Source organism: Hipposideros armiger, unplaced genomic scaffold (assembly GCF_001890085.2).
Source record: "Hipposideros armiger isolate ML-2016 unplaced genomic scaffold, ASM189008v1 scaffold_481, whole genome shotgun sequence".
NCBI classification, from domain to species: Eukaryota; Metazoa; Chordata; class Mammalia; order Chiroptera; family Hipposideridae; genus Hipposideros; species Hipposideros armiger.
This window is the reverse complement of record NW_017731831.1, coordinates 1,279,928-1,299,954: the sequence shown is the minus strand read 5'-3', so window position 1 is coordinate 1,299,954 and position 20,027 is coordinate 1,279,928. Positions and strand designations below refer to the sequence as shown.

The 20,027-nt window shown below is 41.3% G+C and overlaps 1 protein-coding gene across 1 annotated transcript in view; it reads left to right on the top strand.

Annotated features, from left to right (window-relative positions):
• The first annotated feature begins 271 nt into the window (after positions 1 to 271).
• Positions 272 to 20,027, top strand: part of WWC2 (WW and C2 domain containing 2) — a 189,115-nt gene continuing 169,359 nt past the window's right edge. The window contains exon 1 of the mRNA XM_019666959.1: positions 272 to 790. Within this exon, the coding sequence (XP_019522504.1) occupies positions 660 to 790 (131 nt within the window). The 5' untranslated portion in view covers positions 272 to 659. The remainder of the gene's footprint in view (positions 791 to 20,027) is intronic.

Below are 20,027 nucleotides of genomic sequence, written 5' to 3'. Positions count from 1 at the left end.
GCAGGGAGATATTTGGGGTCGAGGGGAGGGAGCCAGCAGTGCATTCCTCGGCCCTCTCCCTCCCACCTGGCCCCTCGGCTCCCCTCCCCCGCCCGGGATTGGCCGGTGGCCCCGGCCCGTGCTGCCGGCCGCGGGAGCGGCAGGGTTAAGCCCAGGAATGTGGCGGCGAGGAATGTGCATGCAGATGAGCCCGGCGAGGGGCGGAGCAGCGGGGGCGGGCCCGGGCGGGGCGCATGCTAATCGCATGCAAATGAGGAGGCCCGTTGCCGCCGCGGCCGCCGCTCTGCCGAGCTTCCCCGATCCCAGCCCAGACGGCGGCGGCTCTGGCAGCCCGGGCGCCGCGACCCTCGGCGGCCACAGGGGGACGGGGAGGAGGAGGAGGAGGAGGAAGAGGCGGAGGCAGCGGCGGCGGCCGCGAAGAGGAGGAGGAGGAGGGTTCGATCGCCTGCTCCGACGCAGACATGGTGGACTGATCCCCGGCGGATTCCTGGACTGATTCCCGAGGCGCCCCCTGCGCGTGGCCCCGCCGCGTCCCGCGCCCGGCAGCCCCTCAGCCAGCGCCCGCGTCGGGTGCGGCGGCCGGGCCGGACAGTCGCGTTCCCGCCGCGTCCCGCGCCGGGTCCTTATGGAGGCGCCGCCCGCCGGCGAGGCCGCCGACCATGCCTAGGAGGGCCGGGAGCGGGCAGCTGCCGCTACCCCGGGGCTGGGAGGAGGCCAGGGACTACGACGGCAAGGTCTTCTACATCGACCACAACACCAGGAGGACCAGCTGGATCGATCCCCGGGACAGGTGGGTGGCCGGGCCGCGGTGGGCGCGGGGACCCGCCTCGGAAGCGCTGCGGTGGCTGTTGTCCTGGAGACCCGGCCGAGCGGCGGCGCCCGCAGCGCGGGGGGCGTGGGGCGTCGCTGGTCCCGGGGTACCGGGATGGGCCCCGGGAAGGAGGCGCGGGACGCACTGCCCAAGCCCGGCTGCGTCAGCCGGCCAGGCGCCTCGGAGGGGGCATTTGGAACCGCCCCTTCCAGGGCCCCTTTGCCGTCCACTTCCCGACGCCCCTGAGGACCTTTAGACACTCCGGGCCTTGAGGAATCGGTGGAATTGGCGCCTCGGGCTGGCACTCTGTGTCCAGTTAACGGGTCCAGAGGGGCCACCTGAGCCCTGCTCCGAGCTCGCCACCGCCTGAAATTGGCTAAATTGAGGCTGGAGGGCACATTCGGTCTGGGAGTCGGGCACGGGCTCTGGGCCCCGGAGGAGGCCTAAGTGCAAGGTGGGGAAGCAGCCGTCCAGGCCACCTGTGGCATCTCTCTGGTCGTCCTTGATTCCCAGCCTTGCCTGGGAGTTCTGCACGGGGCCTGGAGGTCCTGAGCTTGGAGGGGAGTTCCTGGCCCCCTTCCTCTCTGGGCCCTGGTGGTGGGTGTAATTGGCTTTGCCCCTCAGATTTTAGAAACGTTTGTTTGGCGTTTTGCTGCCTAGTGTTAGCCTTCACTTGAAAACTTGAACTGACTTTCAGACTTTGAAAAAGCAGATTCTGTTTTGCAGTAAGAAGTGGTGAAATGAACACTGAAACTGAGCCTTGGTTATTGAAGAACTCTGTCTTGAGCTTAGCATGATTTCTTGGAGTTTTCAACACAAACTTTATTTCCTTTCGGAGGTGAAGAGAATCATGACAAAATTATCCTCTAAGAAGCTCAGGAGCTGAAGTTTAGCTGAATGTTCACAAATGTTCCTCTATCCCATCTTTCTTTTTACCCTTACAAGGAAAATTTCTTATAGTTAGAATTATTATAAGAAGAATAGAAAATATTCCTAATTGTACATTTGTAAATTGTTCATTAAGGAGGCATTCCTAATTTTAAGTTTAAATAATATGTATATTATTAGGGACAATTCCAACATTTGGACTTTTATTATTTCTGAAACTTCTTTCCAGCTTTTTATGGAATGTGGCCTTAGGGTTCTATAACCTTGGTAGGTGCTTCTCCTATGAAACAGTCCTCATTTCTCAATTTGAAGCTGAAATGGTTTCATACTTTATTGCCCCAGTTACTTTTATCCAAAGAATATTGCTTTTGAAAGCTACTAAAGAGCAATTATAAGAAAGTCATAAATGACATTATAAATTTATGGAACAATCCTTATTAAATTATCCATGAAGGTATCGGTTTAGGTTTCCCTCCTGAAATGAGAAAAGGCACCTGTGCTGAGGCTCCGTCTTGCCACAGCCTGGCTGCCTCTTGCTGGCCTGATGAAAGCTGTGACAAGCATCACACCTTCACAGTCTCTCCAGACATATTAGTTGTTGTCATAAACTTCACGCTCCAAGCCAGTTATTGCACTTTGAAACTACTTAACAGATAGTAAATGTCAGTGATGATGGTGTGCACCCAACAGTGGCTTTTAAGGCACCTGTATAAATATTTGACTTTTACTGTTGTGTGGTAATTCTTTCTGCTTTCTGATACTTAGAGTTTTAGATCATTGAAATTGCAATGAATTCTTGACATATTTAGGCATGTTAGGTTCTCTTCTGCTTCCATTTTCATGTTTTATGATATCATTTCATCTGTGTTTACCAATAAGGATTCTAAGAATATGTAATGCCTAGGTAAAGCAAATAGAAAGTGAAGTAAATTTATATGGCTTGGCTGATCCATATCACTATTCCTTAAGCAAAGTTAAGCATGTCTTTTAAACTATTAATGGATTAACAATTATTATGAACTCTGTTTTCAGGAAAATGGGTAAGCAACTCATTTGGTGGGGGCAAACAGTTTTGACTAAGATGACTTGTTATTTATTATTTCAGTTTTCCTTAAAGCTGTTGGCTCTTTACGTATTTATACATTTGGTTACAAGTATTTCTGGATCTAAGCATTCAAGTTGTAACAGATATTCCATGAGATCAGTGTCAACATTGACATATTTGATTGTGTTTTCTTTTAGGACAATGAAATGTCTGTAAGTCTTGCTAAATAGCATAAGAGATATTGGAAGAGGGTATTTGGAGTAACTGTTAACTCTAGTTGATTTTGTTATACACTTACCAAACATATGGAAAGAGAGATGTTACACAGACCAATTGGAGTGTGCCCATGCTTCTACAGGATCAAATTACAAATTCTGAAAGAAAAGTGGCTTGATATACTGTGGGTCTGCAGTACTTTTTAACTTTTAAAGCCATTTAATTAAAATGATCATGATGATTTATCCAGTCATATTTATGTTAATAAAGAGAATCTTGTGTTTTTGATAGTCTGTCAGAATTTGGGAGGTATTTCTGATTGTATAATTATGTAGATTTAGTGGGGAAAGGCTGGGAGATTTTACAAGAATATAATTTCATTCAATCAGTAGTGATTTTAGAATACTGAAGTATTTTCAAATACTCTTAAGTTTTGGAGGTAGATGACAATGCAGACTTTGCTGGGATGTGATCAAAGCTTTTATTGCTCCACCACTTATTAATTGAGTAAGCGTAGGTGAATTATGAATTCCTGTAAACCTCCATTTTTCAACTCTAAAATGAAGATATCGTGTACCTCATAGGGATGTTTGGGGGCCCATAATCAGGGCCCAGCCAAATAGTAGCAGTTGTAGTGTTGTCATTCTAATTTAGGAACTGAATGGTAGTTTAGGTTACCCCTGAAAACAGTAGATGTACTAGCATGTATTTACTCTGTTTATTGTGTGACAGACACTGTGCTAACTTTTTAACTGTGATCTCATTTTATTCTCCCATTAGTCCTATGAGATAGGTGCTATTATTATCTTCCAGTTACAGATGAGAAAATTGAGTTACAGAGAGATTGCCATTACTGTTAAATGTGCAGCCAGGATTTGAAGCCACAGAGCCTGGCTTTAGAGCCCTTGCTCTTGTCCTTTTCACTCCTCTAGACTGCCTGGATGCCTGGGCACGCTCAGGAGTCTTCGGGTGGAGTAGAACCTCAGTGTTGATTTTTCAGGCTGATGGACCAGTCTTTATTGATCTTCAAAGGTTTCTGTCAACTTTTTATGATTCTGTGATTCCTGAGTTAGCCACATGTAGGGTCTGGTTCATGAATGCCTTGGGAGCATGGATTGGGAAGCCAATAACTTGACCTCATTGAATCACAGCACAGGTCAAGATAGAACTGAAAATTCAGTGTATTCCTGGGCACATTAAACGTTCTATTTGGGGGAAGAGTTAAGAGCTCTGTTTCGTCCCTGAATAGATTACAATTTTACTATAACAGTAGTGACTTTGCCTTCCACATCCCCCCTCATTAATCCTGGGGAAATCTCCCTGTCCTTGATTTTTTGCCCCCCACTCCCCCAGAAGTGTTGTTCTGCAGGTCTGCTCCCTCATTCACCTCTATTTTGCTCACCATGGATGCTCTTTGACCACACCAACTGGTGTTTATGGTGGGCCATAGATCGTAGCCAAATGGTCTGGTGCTTTAAACAAAAAACAACTGTATTCAACAATTCAACACAGGGTTTGAAAACGTTTGGATGGATTCATTGCCTCTGCAGTAGGGGGCTAAGCTGGGCAGGCCTCAGACATCGGGTGAGTGGTTTTTCAGACTCCCAGCAGACTTCTGCTCATTATCTGCCCTTGGATTGAATGTTACCCAGAGATACAATAACTTTGTCTAGTTGAACTTAAAAGATTTGCCACCACACAACGACTTTACATTAAAACCTGCTGATGGACCATATTCTGTGGTTTATGGCTAGTGTCAGATGTTGAGCAACCTGTACTTTCTTACTGAAGGAAGAAATCCTGGAGGGTGGGGAGCGTGACAGTGAGGAGGAAGAGGATGTTAGATGGATATCATTGATGACTGGGTTAACTTTTGGCATTCTATGCCCAGTCTGTAGCACATGATTAGGATCTGAGGAACTCTGTGTTGTCTTTCTTTCAAAGTCAAAGCAAGTAATTTCGCTAAACCTACTGCTAGAGTGTAAACTTCTCAAGAGACCTCATTGCTTGTTACTACTTTCTGTATCCTTTATGTATGGTAGATGTTAACTGTCGGTTAGTTGAATTAATGAAGAAAGTTGTTAAATTAATGAAAGAACACTAGTGGAGCTACTCTCCTATTCCCAGTTTCTTATTGTTGGGCCTTCAAAAAATATACCCACCAACAACCAGAGACAATTGATTTTCCATTTAGATTAAAAATAATGAGAGAATTAAGCTGCTACATTTTGACTAATAGTATAAAGATGTGAATTACTTATAAGTGCAAAGAAAACAAAATCACTGCTGATAGTCTTAGTCGGAACTGCCATTGTCATGGTTTGCTGGAAATGGCTCTGGGTCTGGGTGCCAAGTGGTTACTGTGAATTATTTGAGTGATTATGGTATTTGAAATGTGGAGAGGTTGTTAAAAGAAGGTATTTTTGGTTTTGTTTTTTTTTTAAAGTACTCTGGGAAGCACTAACTTAAACTAAACTGTGCTGTCTTCCAAACATTCCCAAAGAAGTATTTCTTGTTTTCAACACCGTTTGCTATAATGCTTGTTAGAGTGAGCAGTAGTTGCTACGTATATGACTTAAGATTTCTTCAGTGACTTTAATAGTCTATAGTTTGCAGTTCAATTTTGTTGGCGGAATCAGGATAAAAATCGCTTTTTCAAGAAAAACTATTATTTATAAATAAGTAATTTTTTTAGCTGCAAATCACTAAGTTGTGAGCTGCACAGTCAGTCATTGTGACTGGCCTTCAAGCAGGCCACTGTTGAGAAGTCACTATTGCGATTTCCTGCAGAGAAGCTCCAATGCACCAGGTAAGTGCCGGACCAGGCCCTGCACCGCCTGCCTGTGGGAGTCAGAACTGTTGCCTTGTGAATGGCATTTGCTTACTTTTTTTGAGTAAATGTCTGTGGAAAAATGATGCCACCACTGTAGAGGGTGTGGCCAGCTTCATTTTACTGATGTAGGAGTTATGGAAATGGTAGGAAACTGTTAGCCCTAACACAGTGTAAATTTCTTGAGATAGGGCCTGACTGAGTTTGTGCCTGCTCCAGTCCTACGGACTTGACTGATAATTGGTTGAACTGATTTCTTTTTAGAATTTTAGACTAATTCTTTCATCCATTTCTGGAGAATTACCACCGAAGTATGCAGCGTAGGAAAGAGATTTTTGAAGGCACGGTATGTGTATAAGTTGTGGGTTAAAAATGATTTACCAAATAAAAGTTCAGAGCGTTTTCAGTATCTTAAGTGGTTTTGTCCAATTATTTATTTTATTTTTTATTGAGGTTTAAAAAAAATCACATAAAATTCACCATTTTAACCTTTTTAGAGTGTACAGTTCAGTAGTTTTTAGTATATTCACAATGTGTAACCATGACCATTATGTAATTCCTGAACATTTTTATCACCCCAAAAAGAAGCCTCATACCCATTAAGAGCTCTTCTCTATTCTTTTCCCATCCCTGATGCCTCAGCAACCACAAATCTATTTAGTATCTCCATGATTTTGCCAATTCTGGAAATTTCATATAAATGGAATCATACAATTTTTGTGTCTGGCTTCTGTCACTTAGCATAATGTTTCAAGGTTCATCCATGTTGTGTAGTGTGTGTAAGTACTTCATTCCTTTGTATGACTTTGAATAATATAGTCCATTGTATGGGCATACCACGCCTGTTTTATCCATTCCTTAGCTGATTGGCATTTGGGTTATTTCCATTTTTTGGCTGTTATGAATAATGGTGCATAAACATTTGTGTGTAATTTTTATATGAATATATGTTTTCAGTTCTCTTGGATATATACCTAGAAGTAGAATTGCTAGGTCACATGGTAATTTTATGTTTAACTTCTTGAGGATCTGCCAAACTATTTTCCACAGCAACTGCACCATTTTACATCCCACCAGCAGTCTACGAGGGTTCCAGTTTCTCTGCATCCTCTCCAACACTTGTTATTTTCTCTTTTTTTAACCATTTCTAGTGGGCAGGAGGTAGTTTCTTCCTGTGGTTTTGATTTGCGTTTCCTTCTTCGGAGTGTTTTGATAACCTTAATTTGACCCAAGCTTTTCCCCTCTATTCTAGCCTTGAAGCCCTTGCCACTCTCCCCATCCTTCCGTGTCCTATCACTTATAAGTTGACCGAGAAAAAGTTAGATAAGAGAAATTAGTTCTTTTTAGCCTTACATCACTCTCCCCTGTCTCCCATATTTGATTGCTTTGAATTGTTTTAACACTGAAGTTGTAGATATAAATTAATCAACAGTTTTTATTGTGTCAGCCAGCTAGGTATACCATGGACTCTGAGAGATATAAAGCTGATAAGATTTGTCCCAGCTCAGGTTGCTTATAATCTAGTTTGCATAATCATCATTTAAAAAGTAAAAGAGAATTCAAGTATTGTCCATTACATTTTTAGATATCCTTTAAATTCATCCTAATGGTTACCTCCCTCCTTTCTAACAGGCCAGGGAAGAAGAGTTGAGAAGAAGTAAAAGTCTAATATACTAGCGAAGTACATATTAATTTTTGTCTTCATCTCAAATGTAATCTATTTCATGAGGCATAGATGTGGATTACGTAGATAATGAATCATAACGTGTGTATGTATACAGTCAGCCTATGCAAAATGACTGGACATTTAAAACCTTCTAGCTGGTTATAAATGTTAAGAATTAAGTTCATTTTTATTAATCGTGTTTAAAAAAAAGTTGGAGGAAACCTGACAAATAATACCTCCGCCAGGTGATCAAGGTAAATATCAATAGTAATCACTCGTGTTGCTGTGCCCTTGATATGATATGATGACAATGGTATCTTTTTTGTGTGTGTGTGGTCTTCCCCCTCCCACCCCCAAACTGACATCTAATCATGAGAAGAACACCCACCAAATCTCAATAGAGGTACATTTTACAAAATATCTGAGCCCTGTTCTTTAAAACTGTTGTCATTATCAAAAACAAGGAAAGTCTGAGAAAATGTCACAGGCAAGGAGCCTAAGGAGACATGATGAGTAACTGTAATATAGGATCCCGGAACAGAAAAAGGACATTAGGTAAAAGCTAAGGAAATCTGAAAAAAGTTATGAATTTTACTTAATGATAATGTACCAATATTGGTTCATTAATTTTATGTACCATTCTAACAGGGAAACTGGATGTATGGAAACTCTCTGCAATAACTGCGTTTTTTTCTGTAAATCTAAAACTGTTCCAAAAAATAGTTTATTTTTAAAAAATTATAAAAAACACACACAAAACAGTTGGAAGTGTTTTTCTTTAGTCAAAGTGTGAGCATACTATATAATTATGTTTTTTTGGTATACTTGAAAAGCAAGGGTGGGCAGACTATGGCCCAAGGGCCAAACCCTAGCCTGCGGCCTTCTTTTTGTATAACCCTCCAGCTAAGAATGGGTTTTACATCATTAAAGGGTGATAAACAAACAAACAAAAGCAAAGAAGAATTTGTGACAGAGATTGTGTGTGTGGCCCACAAAGCCTAAAGTATTGGGCTGTCGGAAAAGTCATGACATATTTTTCTGTTTTTCATTGCAAAAATGCGTCATGACTTGTCCGACAACCCAATATTTAGTCCCTGGCCCTTTACAGAAAAATGTTTGCCAACCTCTCATATAAAATGAGATGATAAAGTCTTTAAAATATTTTATATGAACATTTAAATAATACTAATCTTATATGAAAATGGCATGTTTATTAGTGATCATAGATCAGTCATTTATTTCACAAAGAAGGTGGACCCCAGGCCCTGTGTAGTAAAGGCGAATCGGACATGGATGCTGAACTTGGGGAGCTGCCTTGCTTCTCATATTACTTTTCTTCTCATGAAATGCAATATGTTACTTAAAATTTTACAAACCCCTTCCTTTCTGCAATAGCTGGAATTGTACATAGGGATATGAGAAAAACGGGCAAAAACGAACCTTTGGAGGTACCATAGTTTGTTTTCAGTTTACTGTTAGAAGTATAAGTATTATAATAATCTGTTTTGGTAGTTGGAAACTGACTTTGCTGTGACATGTTGTTAGTATTTATAAAATCGCAAAGTTGGTGATGATGATCAAATAGAAAATAATTCCATGTGTTATTAATATCTTGACAAAGCAGGTGTCTGTCACAGTGAAAGGTGTTCCAAAGATGCTAAAGGATAAAATTGTGTTGTTCTGTGAATAACTTTTCCCATGCTGTTAGCCCTGATGTCAGTAAAGAAATCATGTTTCTGTGAGGACAGTCATGAGCAGCACTGGAAATGGAGGCAGCTGGGAAGTGGGCAGCAGTGCAGTAACACAGTTAAGCTTTGGGAGCTGCTTTTTTCACTGCTGCGACATACGAGCAGTTACAGTGGTCCCAACAGAAAATTGGAACAGAGGTGTACATTTAACCTGCTTTGGTCTCACTGGGGCTGGAGGCAGGAAATTTAATTTTAAAGAAACATAGACCGTATTTTGATTACTAAAATAGTGACTTACTTTTAGCTGAAAAGTGTTGCTGGCATTGCTATAAAATGAATGTGTCAGGACTTGGCAGGCAGAGAGGCTTTCCTTCCGGGTGACCGCTGCTGCCTCTGAAGTGCTGTGTTTTCTCCAGTGCAGCCTGGGTTGTAGCGGTCACCAGCTCTGGATGTGAGTGCTGACAGCAGGAATCAACAGTGACTTACAGAGATTTGTGCTGTAAACTCCTGATTAAAATTCTGACTTTGGGATAGAATATGGAATGTGTTGTGTACTTTACTGACATTGCTCCATTTTATGAGGTCATTTTTTTTAAGTGGCATTAATATTCAGTCAAGTTTAAAGCATGATAGACAACATTTACTGCAAAGGATTTGAAGAGCACACAGTATCATTTAGTTCAGAACTTTGCAGTGTTCCGTAGTGTTCCGGTTTTTAATAGAGATAAATGAAAATGCCAGTCCTTTTCCTTGAAATTGTAACAGTGAATGAATATGTGGAATCCATATTGTGCATGATATTCCTGGGTTATAAGTTTTGTCAACTTCTAGGTCTAGGTTCATTTGGGCTGGTCAGTAATTCTGTCCATGCTATGTGTTCTTTCCTTTCTGCTGATTATCAGGGTGTTTGAACTTGTCTAGAAACAGATTGTTTACTTTCTCTCCTTATTGCTTCCCTTTCCCCCTTTCTGCTAAGTGACACACCTAATGACACTCCTCATGGGACAGTATGACTAGAAACCGTTATTTAACATGGCTGAATGTTTAACGTAACATTAATGCCCTGGTTTGCTATTCAGATCCAGACACTACAAAGGTAATTTGGTTGTCTAGTGCCCCTTTTGGTCCTTTTTTTGCCCTGTAAAGACATGTCTTTTGAGTGTATGTAGATACCTTCTTGAGAGATTTCTTGATGTCTCATATGTAAGGAGCATCTGTGTGTCTGTATCACTAATGTTCTCATAAAATTGATTTCACGTCAGTTGAGGATGGAGACCTGGTTTGCATGTACACTGTTCGTTCCTTCGTGTTCTCTGCTTAGCCTGCCTGCCCCATGGGGAGCGTAAGAGCACTGCAGAGCCTGGACCCATAAATGAAATGTAAGTGTGTGAAGGACCCTTGCCTTTTTCCAGCAGCCTGCACAATCAGTCCCCAGCCTGCTTTTACACACTTGGCTCCCTAGTCAGTCACTCACTGATTCATTCATTCAGCCATTCCTCAACCATTCACTGAAAACACTCTAGGCCAAGCACATATATCTTGCGGACAGAGCAATGACTGAAATAGGCAAGGTCCCTACTCTCATGGATTTTATCTTCTAGTTTGGGGAAGACAAATCAGAAAGGCAGTAGCCAATGTGTTCTGATCGAACTAAACAAGGCAGTGATCATGGTTTCAGTGGGAGCTCCTTTGGGTGGGTGGCCAGGAAAGTCCTTTCTGGGGAGCTGACAGTGAACTGAGACAGGAGGATAAGCCATCCATGTTGAGATCTGGGAGAAGATTAGTGCAGCAGGGGAAAGGCTAGTCCTGCACATTCCAGTATGGTAGCTCCTAGGAGTACGTGGCTATTTAAATTCATCAAAATTAAATAAACATTTAGATCCCTAGTCTCACTAGCCGCATGTTAAGTGCTCAATAGCCTCATGTGCAAATATGGAACATTTCCGTCAGTGTAGAAAGCTCTGCTGGACTGCACTGTCCTAAAATGCTAGGGGAGGATGCTATGTTCAATTAACTAAGAGGCAGCCAGTGTGTCTGCAGTGGGAGGGGAGGGTATTAGGAGATGAGGCGGAGAGGTAAAAGGGGTCCAATCATATATGCCCTGTAGACAATCAACATTTTAAGGGTATTTGGGAGCCATTGGAGAGTTTTAAGTTGAATGATAAATAACTCTGTGTGTGTGTGTGTGTGTGTGTGTGTGTGTGTGTATGTGTATGTGTGTGTGAGAGAGAGAGAGAGGAGAAACAAGAGAGACAGAGAGACAGAGACTGACTTACCCATTTTTGAACAAGAACTCCCTGCTCTATGGAGAAAGAATCATGGAAGCTATTGCAGTGAGATAATCTAGTGAGAAACCACATCTTGAGCTGGAATGATGGCTTTGGCAACGGAGAGCAGTGAATAGATTGGTGATGTGTTTTTTAGGTAAAAGTGAAAGACCTTGCTCATGCTTTGGATATGTGAAGCATGAGGGAAAGAAAAGAAACAAGGATTTGCTGATTTATTGATGGGGAAAGACCCAGGGAAGAATATGGTTGGTTGTTATCCAGTTGGATCAGGGAGCCCGAGTTCTGTTTCAGATTTATAGACCAGAGATGCCTCTGAAGACATACACATGGAGGTATGTAATAGGCAGCTGGATAGGGAGCCTGGAGTTTGGGAGACAGCTCAGGGCTGGAGATACTAAATTTGGTTATACGTAGACAGTATTTTAAAATTGTGGGATGGAATGAGATTCCTGGGAGAGAAGGAAAGAAGAGGTTCCAGGACTGAGCCCTGAGGTATGCCAATATAGTTTTTGTGAATCCTTGTTCCAGCTAAGACGGTTTATTTGTTCTCGCTGGATCATATACTTTACGCCACTGTGCAAATGATGATGATGATGATGATGATGATATAAGCACCAACTGCGGAGCCCTTCACATATGTTATCCCAGGCTTCGTGAGGCCTGTACTGTGCTCTCTTGTTCTTTGTTGTATTTCAGTGTCTAGCTCTGTGCACATTCTTAATAAATATTTATTGAATACTGACTGAAACCTTTGATTGGTACCGCCAGTGCTCCCATTTTAGGAAATGAGGCTAAAAAGGTTAAATGACTTGTCTAAGGGCACAGAGCTGCTAAGCAGTGGTGACAGAATTCAGCCATGTCTGTCTGACTTCATAGCTGTGCATTTAACTGTGTACTGCCTTTAAGTGCTACTCAGAAGGGCTCTTGGCCACCTGTTTGGGATTTGGAAGTCCTAGCCACCCTTCAGGACTTAGGAAAGTTTCAACACTTGAAGCTTCCCTTAACAACTTAGCCCCACTCAGTGTTCCAGTGCCTTCATTCTTGTTTTTAGCATCTGTATTAAAACTACGTTACGTGTGATGTTTTGACTCTTCAAATTGAACTGATTTTTCAGAATTGAGTTTTCATTTTCCCAGACAAGTTGGTTGGGCTCCATTGGTCAAATCATGCACACTGTGGTTTATTTATGCCCCCTCACAGGGCATCTAGCACCATGTTTTGTGTATATTAGGTGCTCAGGTAAAGCCTGATTTGATTCTGTCACCTCTGCCGTTTTTCAGTGATTTAAATTCTTTCAGAGGCTGAGATCTGACATGCTGTACATCCTTTTTATCCTTGCCTTCTGGTTCTAAAAGCCCTTGACCTTGTACCACAGGCTCCTCTCAATCTGCACTTCTGTGGAACCCTCCCTTTTGTTCATGTGCCACCTACTCTGCCTGTTCCCTTCACACCCCTCTCTCATTTGCAGGTAGGTGAACTGATTATTAAGGATGGAGAATTTTCAAAGCAATAAAGTTGAGTCCCACCCAGCTCTTACAGATTCTGTTCTAGAGCACTTTGTTTTCCACTGATTTAAACCCTGCTTGGACAGTCTATTGTCTGAGAATGCCTTGGTTTCACCGCAAATGTGTACATTACAGACCTTGATTGGAATTCTTTTTTACCTTCACTCTTGTAGTTGAGTTTAAATCTTGGGGGAAAATAATCTCTTTCTATAAATTGCCATGTTATAATTTGCTTTAAACTGCTTAGATTTGGAGTCAGGCTCTATATAGCCTTCATAAAAGGAGAAGTGGTTTCCCATTTAGAAACTAAGAGGGAGTATCGTGTATTTTTGTTTGATTTACGTATGCCATGAAACTTACCTGGAAGAATAGAAGCAGTCACTAAAACTGATTATAAGGGAATTCTTTAACTTGTACATTCATTATCCCTGTCACAAGTTGCTGCACTCTTTATTTTGTCTTTGCAATGGCTAAACAATGTGTTGTGTATCCCTTTCTATTTGGGAATCAGTTATTGTAACTTTTCTACTTTTGGCTTGGTTTGAGATCCAAGTTTGTGAATTTTAATTAAAGGCTTAGATTATGCATGTGAAAAATCTTTTGTTCCCGTGTTGCTACGAGCAACAGTTGTGAAAGTTAACCTTTTTAAAGAAATGTGGACAAATAAATATATGAATTTTTGCAGGTTAAAAAAAAGGTCATCATTTGGGGTTGTGAATGTTCTGCCTATAAAATAAATTGTTACAATGACTGTAATTATCACGGTGAAGGGGAGAATGCAGTAGAAGTGAAAAATCATCCGACACATTGACAAAACATTCCTAAAATACTATTCAAATGAGGAAAGACTTTAAGGGGCTGCAGCCGGGTAGCCAAGCGTTGAGTCCTTTTAGCCAGTTGTCTGCCTAGGTTTGCTATTGAAGCCGTGTGTAATGGTTTGCACAGAAAGGCCCTGACTTATCTGAAACTTCCCAACTTTTTTCTTTCTGTAAACCTTGTCTCTGGTCCTCCCCACACAACACTTTATTCTTAAAGACTCCTTTTGTTCTGATGGCATTTGCTTCATTGCTTTCCACCCTACTTCATTCTAAATTTTACTGACTCCTGGTGATTGCTTAGACTTGTTGTTGGATTCTGTTGTGTGATTTTTTTTATTATACTCTTTTGTGCTGTTTAAACTAGCAGTGTTGACCTAAATTAGTGGTGGTCGTAAAGGACACAGGTTGGTCCATTTGAATGAAAACTGAGCGCTTGCCCTGGCCCTGCTCTAGCATGAGTGCTGCTTGATAGATTTCCATGGATTCGCTCTCCGGAAGGGCGCTAGGAATTTGGATGGATGGCGGAAGCCAGCTCCCCAGTTAGAGGCATGAGGTCTGGGAACGGGCCAGTTTAGGGATTTATAGTGATAATGTAATTAATTCTTCCTCTGAGAATACAGGACTGCGAAGAGACGCCCTTTGTCCTCTTCCTGCATTCTCGCCTCTTCCCCAGCTCTCTCTGGAGAAGGAACCCTGAAGCACTAGTCCTTGACACAGTTTGCAGGGAAAAAAACATAACTTTCTCTGAAGATTTCAGAAGAACCTGCAGAGCTTACCCCCCTCAGGAGGGGCGTGTCAGGCCCCTCCTCACACTGTGTCGCTGTGTGCTGTGCATTTTGTGTGTTGGGAGAACAGCGGTTTCTTTTTTAAACAAAAGTCTTAATTTTAATTTTGAAAATTTGAATTAGATTTTTATATTTTTGTTAAAAATACCAGTTTTAAAAATACAGATGTAGTGTTAGTTCTAAAAGACATTCTGGGGTATAAGAGTGGGAACTTAAAATGAACATGTAGTATTTGAGATGGTTTATTCATTGAACCCATTAAAGGCAAGTTTTCAATTTGTAAATCATAAAAGGCCATCCCTCTTGTATACTAAGCTCATTTCCTTCCCACTATTCTCAATTCTTGTTGCAAGGTCCGTCTTTAACTCCCATATTCTTTATTCTGATATTCATCCATGGTGACAATTATATAGTTCTTAAGCAGTCCATCCAAAGAACTTGAATTTGTTTGTTGATGGGTTTGAAAGAAACTCACAATGGATATGGAAATCATCTAAACATCTGGTTTCATCAACATATCAGAAGTGGTGTCCTAGTTGTGGAGAGGAAAAGTTACCTTTGCAAGTAAAGAAAGGATGTTTTGACTAAGATTAAATCCTTCTAAATTAATTAATAATTTGGGGAATTGAAAAAACAGGAAAGCTGGTTTTCCTTTTCTGGTCTTGAAGAGGAAGATGAAGAATCAGTGATTAGGAAAACCACTTATTTTAGAATTTTTAGGGTCAGAAGTTCAACTACCTAAAAGAGTATGTGTATACTATATAAATTTTATTGAAAAAACCCCACTTTTTTCATGTTAAATAATCATGGCAGATAGAATGACTTATTGTGAAATGATAAAGATATATGGGTGCTGAGATACACACATCTTTACTACGATTTAATTTGAGTTAAAACACGGAAGCAGTGTCTCATACATGCTGACATCTGTCAACTAGAATGCTTTTGAACCAAGGAATCTTTACTAGTGGTTACTTCTGGGAACTGACCTTCAGTTTGGGGGAGAAGACTTGATTTTATCTAATTACTGTTGGTCACTTGAATTATTATGTGCAGAATTTGATGTTTATTTAAGTAAAAACCCTTATATTGAGAAGAAAAAAAACAAATATTTCATATTTATAACTAAAGGGTGTTAATCATGATATCCGCAAATTTCCATTTCTATTTAATATTGTTTACTTTTAGCTTGTCTTGAGGGGAAATTCTCTTAAATTCCTCTGGAATAAGATCGATGGAACAAATACAACATATTTAAAAAACTAACATTGTGGAGGAAAACAATGATATTGTTGATATGTGTAATTTTTTTGTATGATTATTACCCTAATGTAGAGGTAGGAAAACATCTATGATATGTTGGTTATCAATGGAGAGACTTTTTAAAATATCTACATATTTAGTTTTGCCAGCTAAAATAGTTTAAGCATTATCCAGTATCAATAACTTAGTTACAAAATTAGTTTAAAAAGGGAAGACATCTTATGCTATGAACATCATCTAAACACAGAATATCTTTCTTCTTTTGTTTCATTGAGAACTGTTCTAAGGCACTTGTTGACAAACTTTGCCCTGGGGGCCAGATCCTGCCCATGTCTGGTTTCTTTTATAGCCTGTGACCTAACCATGGGTTTTATGTTTTCATTTTTATTTTTTATTTGTATTTTTAAGATTTTTATTAAAATATAACTAACATATAATATTATATTAGATTCAGATATACAGCATAGTTATTCAACACTACCCACCTGGCACTATGCATAGTTATTACCACATTGTTGATTATATTCCCTATGCTAAAATGTGATCACCATGACATCTGACACTGTACCACACTATCACAATATTATTGGCTATATTCCCTATGCTGTATATTATATCCCCATGACTTACTTGTTTTATACCTGGAGCTTTGAACTTCTTATTCCCCTTTATCTCTCCCCCCTTTTTAAATTTTCAATTACAGTTGATCTTTAATGTAGTTTTATATTAATTTCAGGTATACAGCATAGTCTGTAGACATTTATGTAATTTCTGAACTGATCCCCTGACTAGTACCCACCTGGTACTATATATAGTTATTACCATATTATTGACTGTATTCCTTATGCTTTACTTTACATCCCCATGACTATTTTGTAACTACCAGTTTGTACTTCTTAATGCCTTCACCTTTTCACTCTGCCCCCAACCCCCTCCCATCTATCACTCCAATAAATCTAGTATGAATCTGACATCATACATAGTTACTACAACATTATTGACAATATTCCTTGTGCTACACCCTACATCTCCATGACTACTGTGTAACAACCAATTTGTACTTCTTAATCCCGTCCCTTTTTTCACCCACCCTCAAACCCCCTCCCATCTAACTACCATCAAAATGTTATCTATGAGTGTTTCGTTTGTATATTTGTTCTTTAGATTACATTTATAAGTGAAATCATATAACATTTGTTTTTCGCTGTCTGACTGACTACACTTGGCACAATACCCTCTAGGTCGATTCATTTTGCTGCAGATGGCAAGATTTCATTCTTTTTTACGGCTGAATAATATTTCATTGAATATATGTACCACCTCTTCTTCATCCATTCAGCGACACCCATGATACTTTCATATCTTGACTACTGTAAATAATCTGCAATGAACATATGGATTCACATGTCCCCTTGAATTAGTGTTTTGGGTTTCTTCAGATAAATACCCAGATGTGGGATTACTAAGGTCTTTCTTTGTCTCTTGTTATAACCTTTGTTTTAAAGCCTATTTTATCTGGTATAACTATTGCTACCCAAGCTTTTTGTTTGTTTGTTTCCATTTTCCTGAAATAACTTTTTTCATCCCTTTACTTTCAGTCTGTGTGTGTCCTTCAATCTGAAGTGAGTCTCTTGTAGGCAGCATATGTAAGGGTCTTGTTTTTTTATTCATTCAGCCCTCCTTTCTTTGGATTGGAGCATTTAATCCATTTACTCAAAAGTAATTGTTGATAGGTATGTACTTATTGCCATTTTATTATTCATATTATTTATTTATTTATTTATTTATTTATTTATTTTCTTAAGAAGTCCCTCTAAGATTCCTTGTAATACTGGTTTGGTGTTGATGAACTCCTTTAGCTTTTTCTTGTTTGGGAAGTTCTTTATCTGCCCTTTGATTCTAAATGATAGCTTTGCTGGGTAGATTAATCTTGGTTGTAGGTCCTTGCTTTTTATCACTTTGAATATTTCATGCCAGTCCCTTCTGGCCTGCAAAGTTTCTGTTGAGAAATCAGCTGACAGTCTTACGGGAGCTCCCTTGTAAGTAACTAACTGCTTTTCTCTTGCAGCTGTTAAGATTTTTATTTTGTCTTTAACCTTTGGCCTTTTAATTATGATGTGTCTCTTTGGGTTCATCTTGTTTGGGACTCTCTGTGCTGTCTGGACTTGTATTAATATATCTATTTCTTTCCCTGGGTTAGGGAAGTTTTCTGTCATTATTCCTTCAAATAGGTTTTGAATACCTTGCTTTCTCCCTCCTCTGTTACTCCTACAATGCAAATGTTAGTATGGTTGATGTTGTCCCAGAGGCCCCTTAACACTGTCCTCATTTTTTTGGATTCTTTTTGCTGTTCTGATTGGGTGTTTTCTGCTACCTTGCCTTCCAAATTGCTGATTCGATACTCTGCTTCATCTAATCTACTGTTGATCCCCTGTAATGTATTCTTTATTTCTGTTATTGTAGTCTTTATTTCTGACTGATTCTTTTTTATGTTTTCTATCTTCATTTTTATGTTTTCTCTCTTTGTTGAAATTCTCCCCAATATCATTGAGAATCTTTATAACCAGTGTTTGGAACTCTGCATCTGGTAGATTGCTTGTCTCCATTTTGTTTAGTTCTTTTTCTGGAGCTTTGTTCTGTTCTTTGATTTGGGACATGCTTCTTTGTCTCCCCATTTTGGCTTCCTCCTTGTGTTTGTTTCTTCTTTGTCTCCCCATTTTGGCTTCCTCCTTGTGTTTGTTTCTTCTTTGTTTCCCCATTTTGGCTTCCTCCTTGTGTTTGTTTCTATGTTTTAGGCAGGGCTGCTATGTCTCCCTGTCTTAGTAGAGTGGCCTTATGTAGTAGGTGTGCTGTGGGGCTCAGTGGCACAGACTTTCTGGTCACCTGAGCCACTTACTCCAGGTTTGTCCCTTGTGTGGGTTGTGTGTGCCCTCCTGTTGTAGTTTGCACGTAAGCAGAAGGGATTGATCATTGGGCTCATTGGCTGAGACTACAGTGGAGGAGCTATGGTGCTGGGGTTGACCCTCCAGAGCAGGACCTGCCTCAGCAGGGCTCTGGGGACCTTCCCAATCTGCCCCTTGGATGGGTTGTCCTTGGAGGCAGCTGGGTGATGCTCCAGCTCATTTCGAAGCTGGTCACTGGAGGTGCCAGCCCCAGGGCCACCTGAGAGGGGACCAGCTGCAAGTCAAGTTCAGCCGTAGCCTGTGACCCCACCTGGGGCCACCCAACAGGATCCTCAATACAATCTGCAGATTGCCGTGCTTTGAAGTACCTCGAGAAGCCAAACCGCGTGAACCAAGGCTGGGCTGCCACTAGTGCTGGGCTTGGGGCAGCTCAGCCAGAGGTATGGAACACACTTAATCCAGGTGCTGCTTGTCTCCATTCCCTGACCCTTTGAGAGACCCTAGGAAATCTGCAACATGAGCCAAGGCAGGCGGTTTGAATGAAAAAAGCCACTGAAAGCAGCCTGGGTGTTCCAAAAAGTTGGGCAGGGTGGGGTCTCATAATCACCAGGGAGTGGCAATCAAACTGAGTCAGCCAGCTTGATGGAGACTCAGCTATGGCAGGCACCTGTGTCTGCACGCTCAGAAGGGGGAGGGCTCAACAAAGAAGCAATGGATTACGCCAGCTCCTCAATGCTGGAGCTCAGAGCCAGTGATTCTGTAGGTGAATAAGTTTGTGTGTGGTCTCTTTAAGAGGAGCATCTGGGATTCCAACTGCCCTCCGTCTCACTTAGTCACAATCTCCACTGGTTTTCACAGCCAAAAATTATGGGGATTTCTGTCCCTAGCACTGGAACCCTGGGCTGGGGAGCCTAGTGTGGCACTGGGACTGCTTGCTCCTTGGGAGGGTGGAGAGGTGGGGAGAACCTCTACAGCTAAAGTGTCGCTTCTGGTTTGTTTTTTTTCCTTCCAATTTTTTTTTTTTTAAGATTTTATTGGGGACTTGGTGGAGGGGAACAGCATTGGGAAATCGGGGAAGGGGAACAGACAAGTTGCTGTCCTTGTGTTCTTCAGTCTAGTTGTGGAGGATGTCGCTTCACTGGCCCATGTTGGTATTATCATTGCACTCTTCCCGGGGGAGGCAGTAGCTCGCCAGCCATTGGACGGTGGCTCTTGGCAGCTCTCGGGGCTGCTAGCTGCTCACGCCGGCTGCCAGCCACACACGGTAGCCCATGGCAACCCACTGCCACAGGGGCTGCAGCCTACGCCGTCACTGGAGACT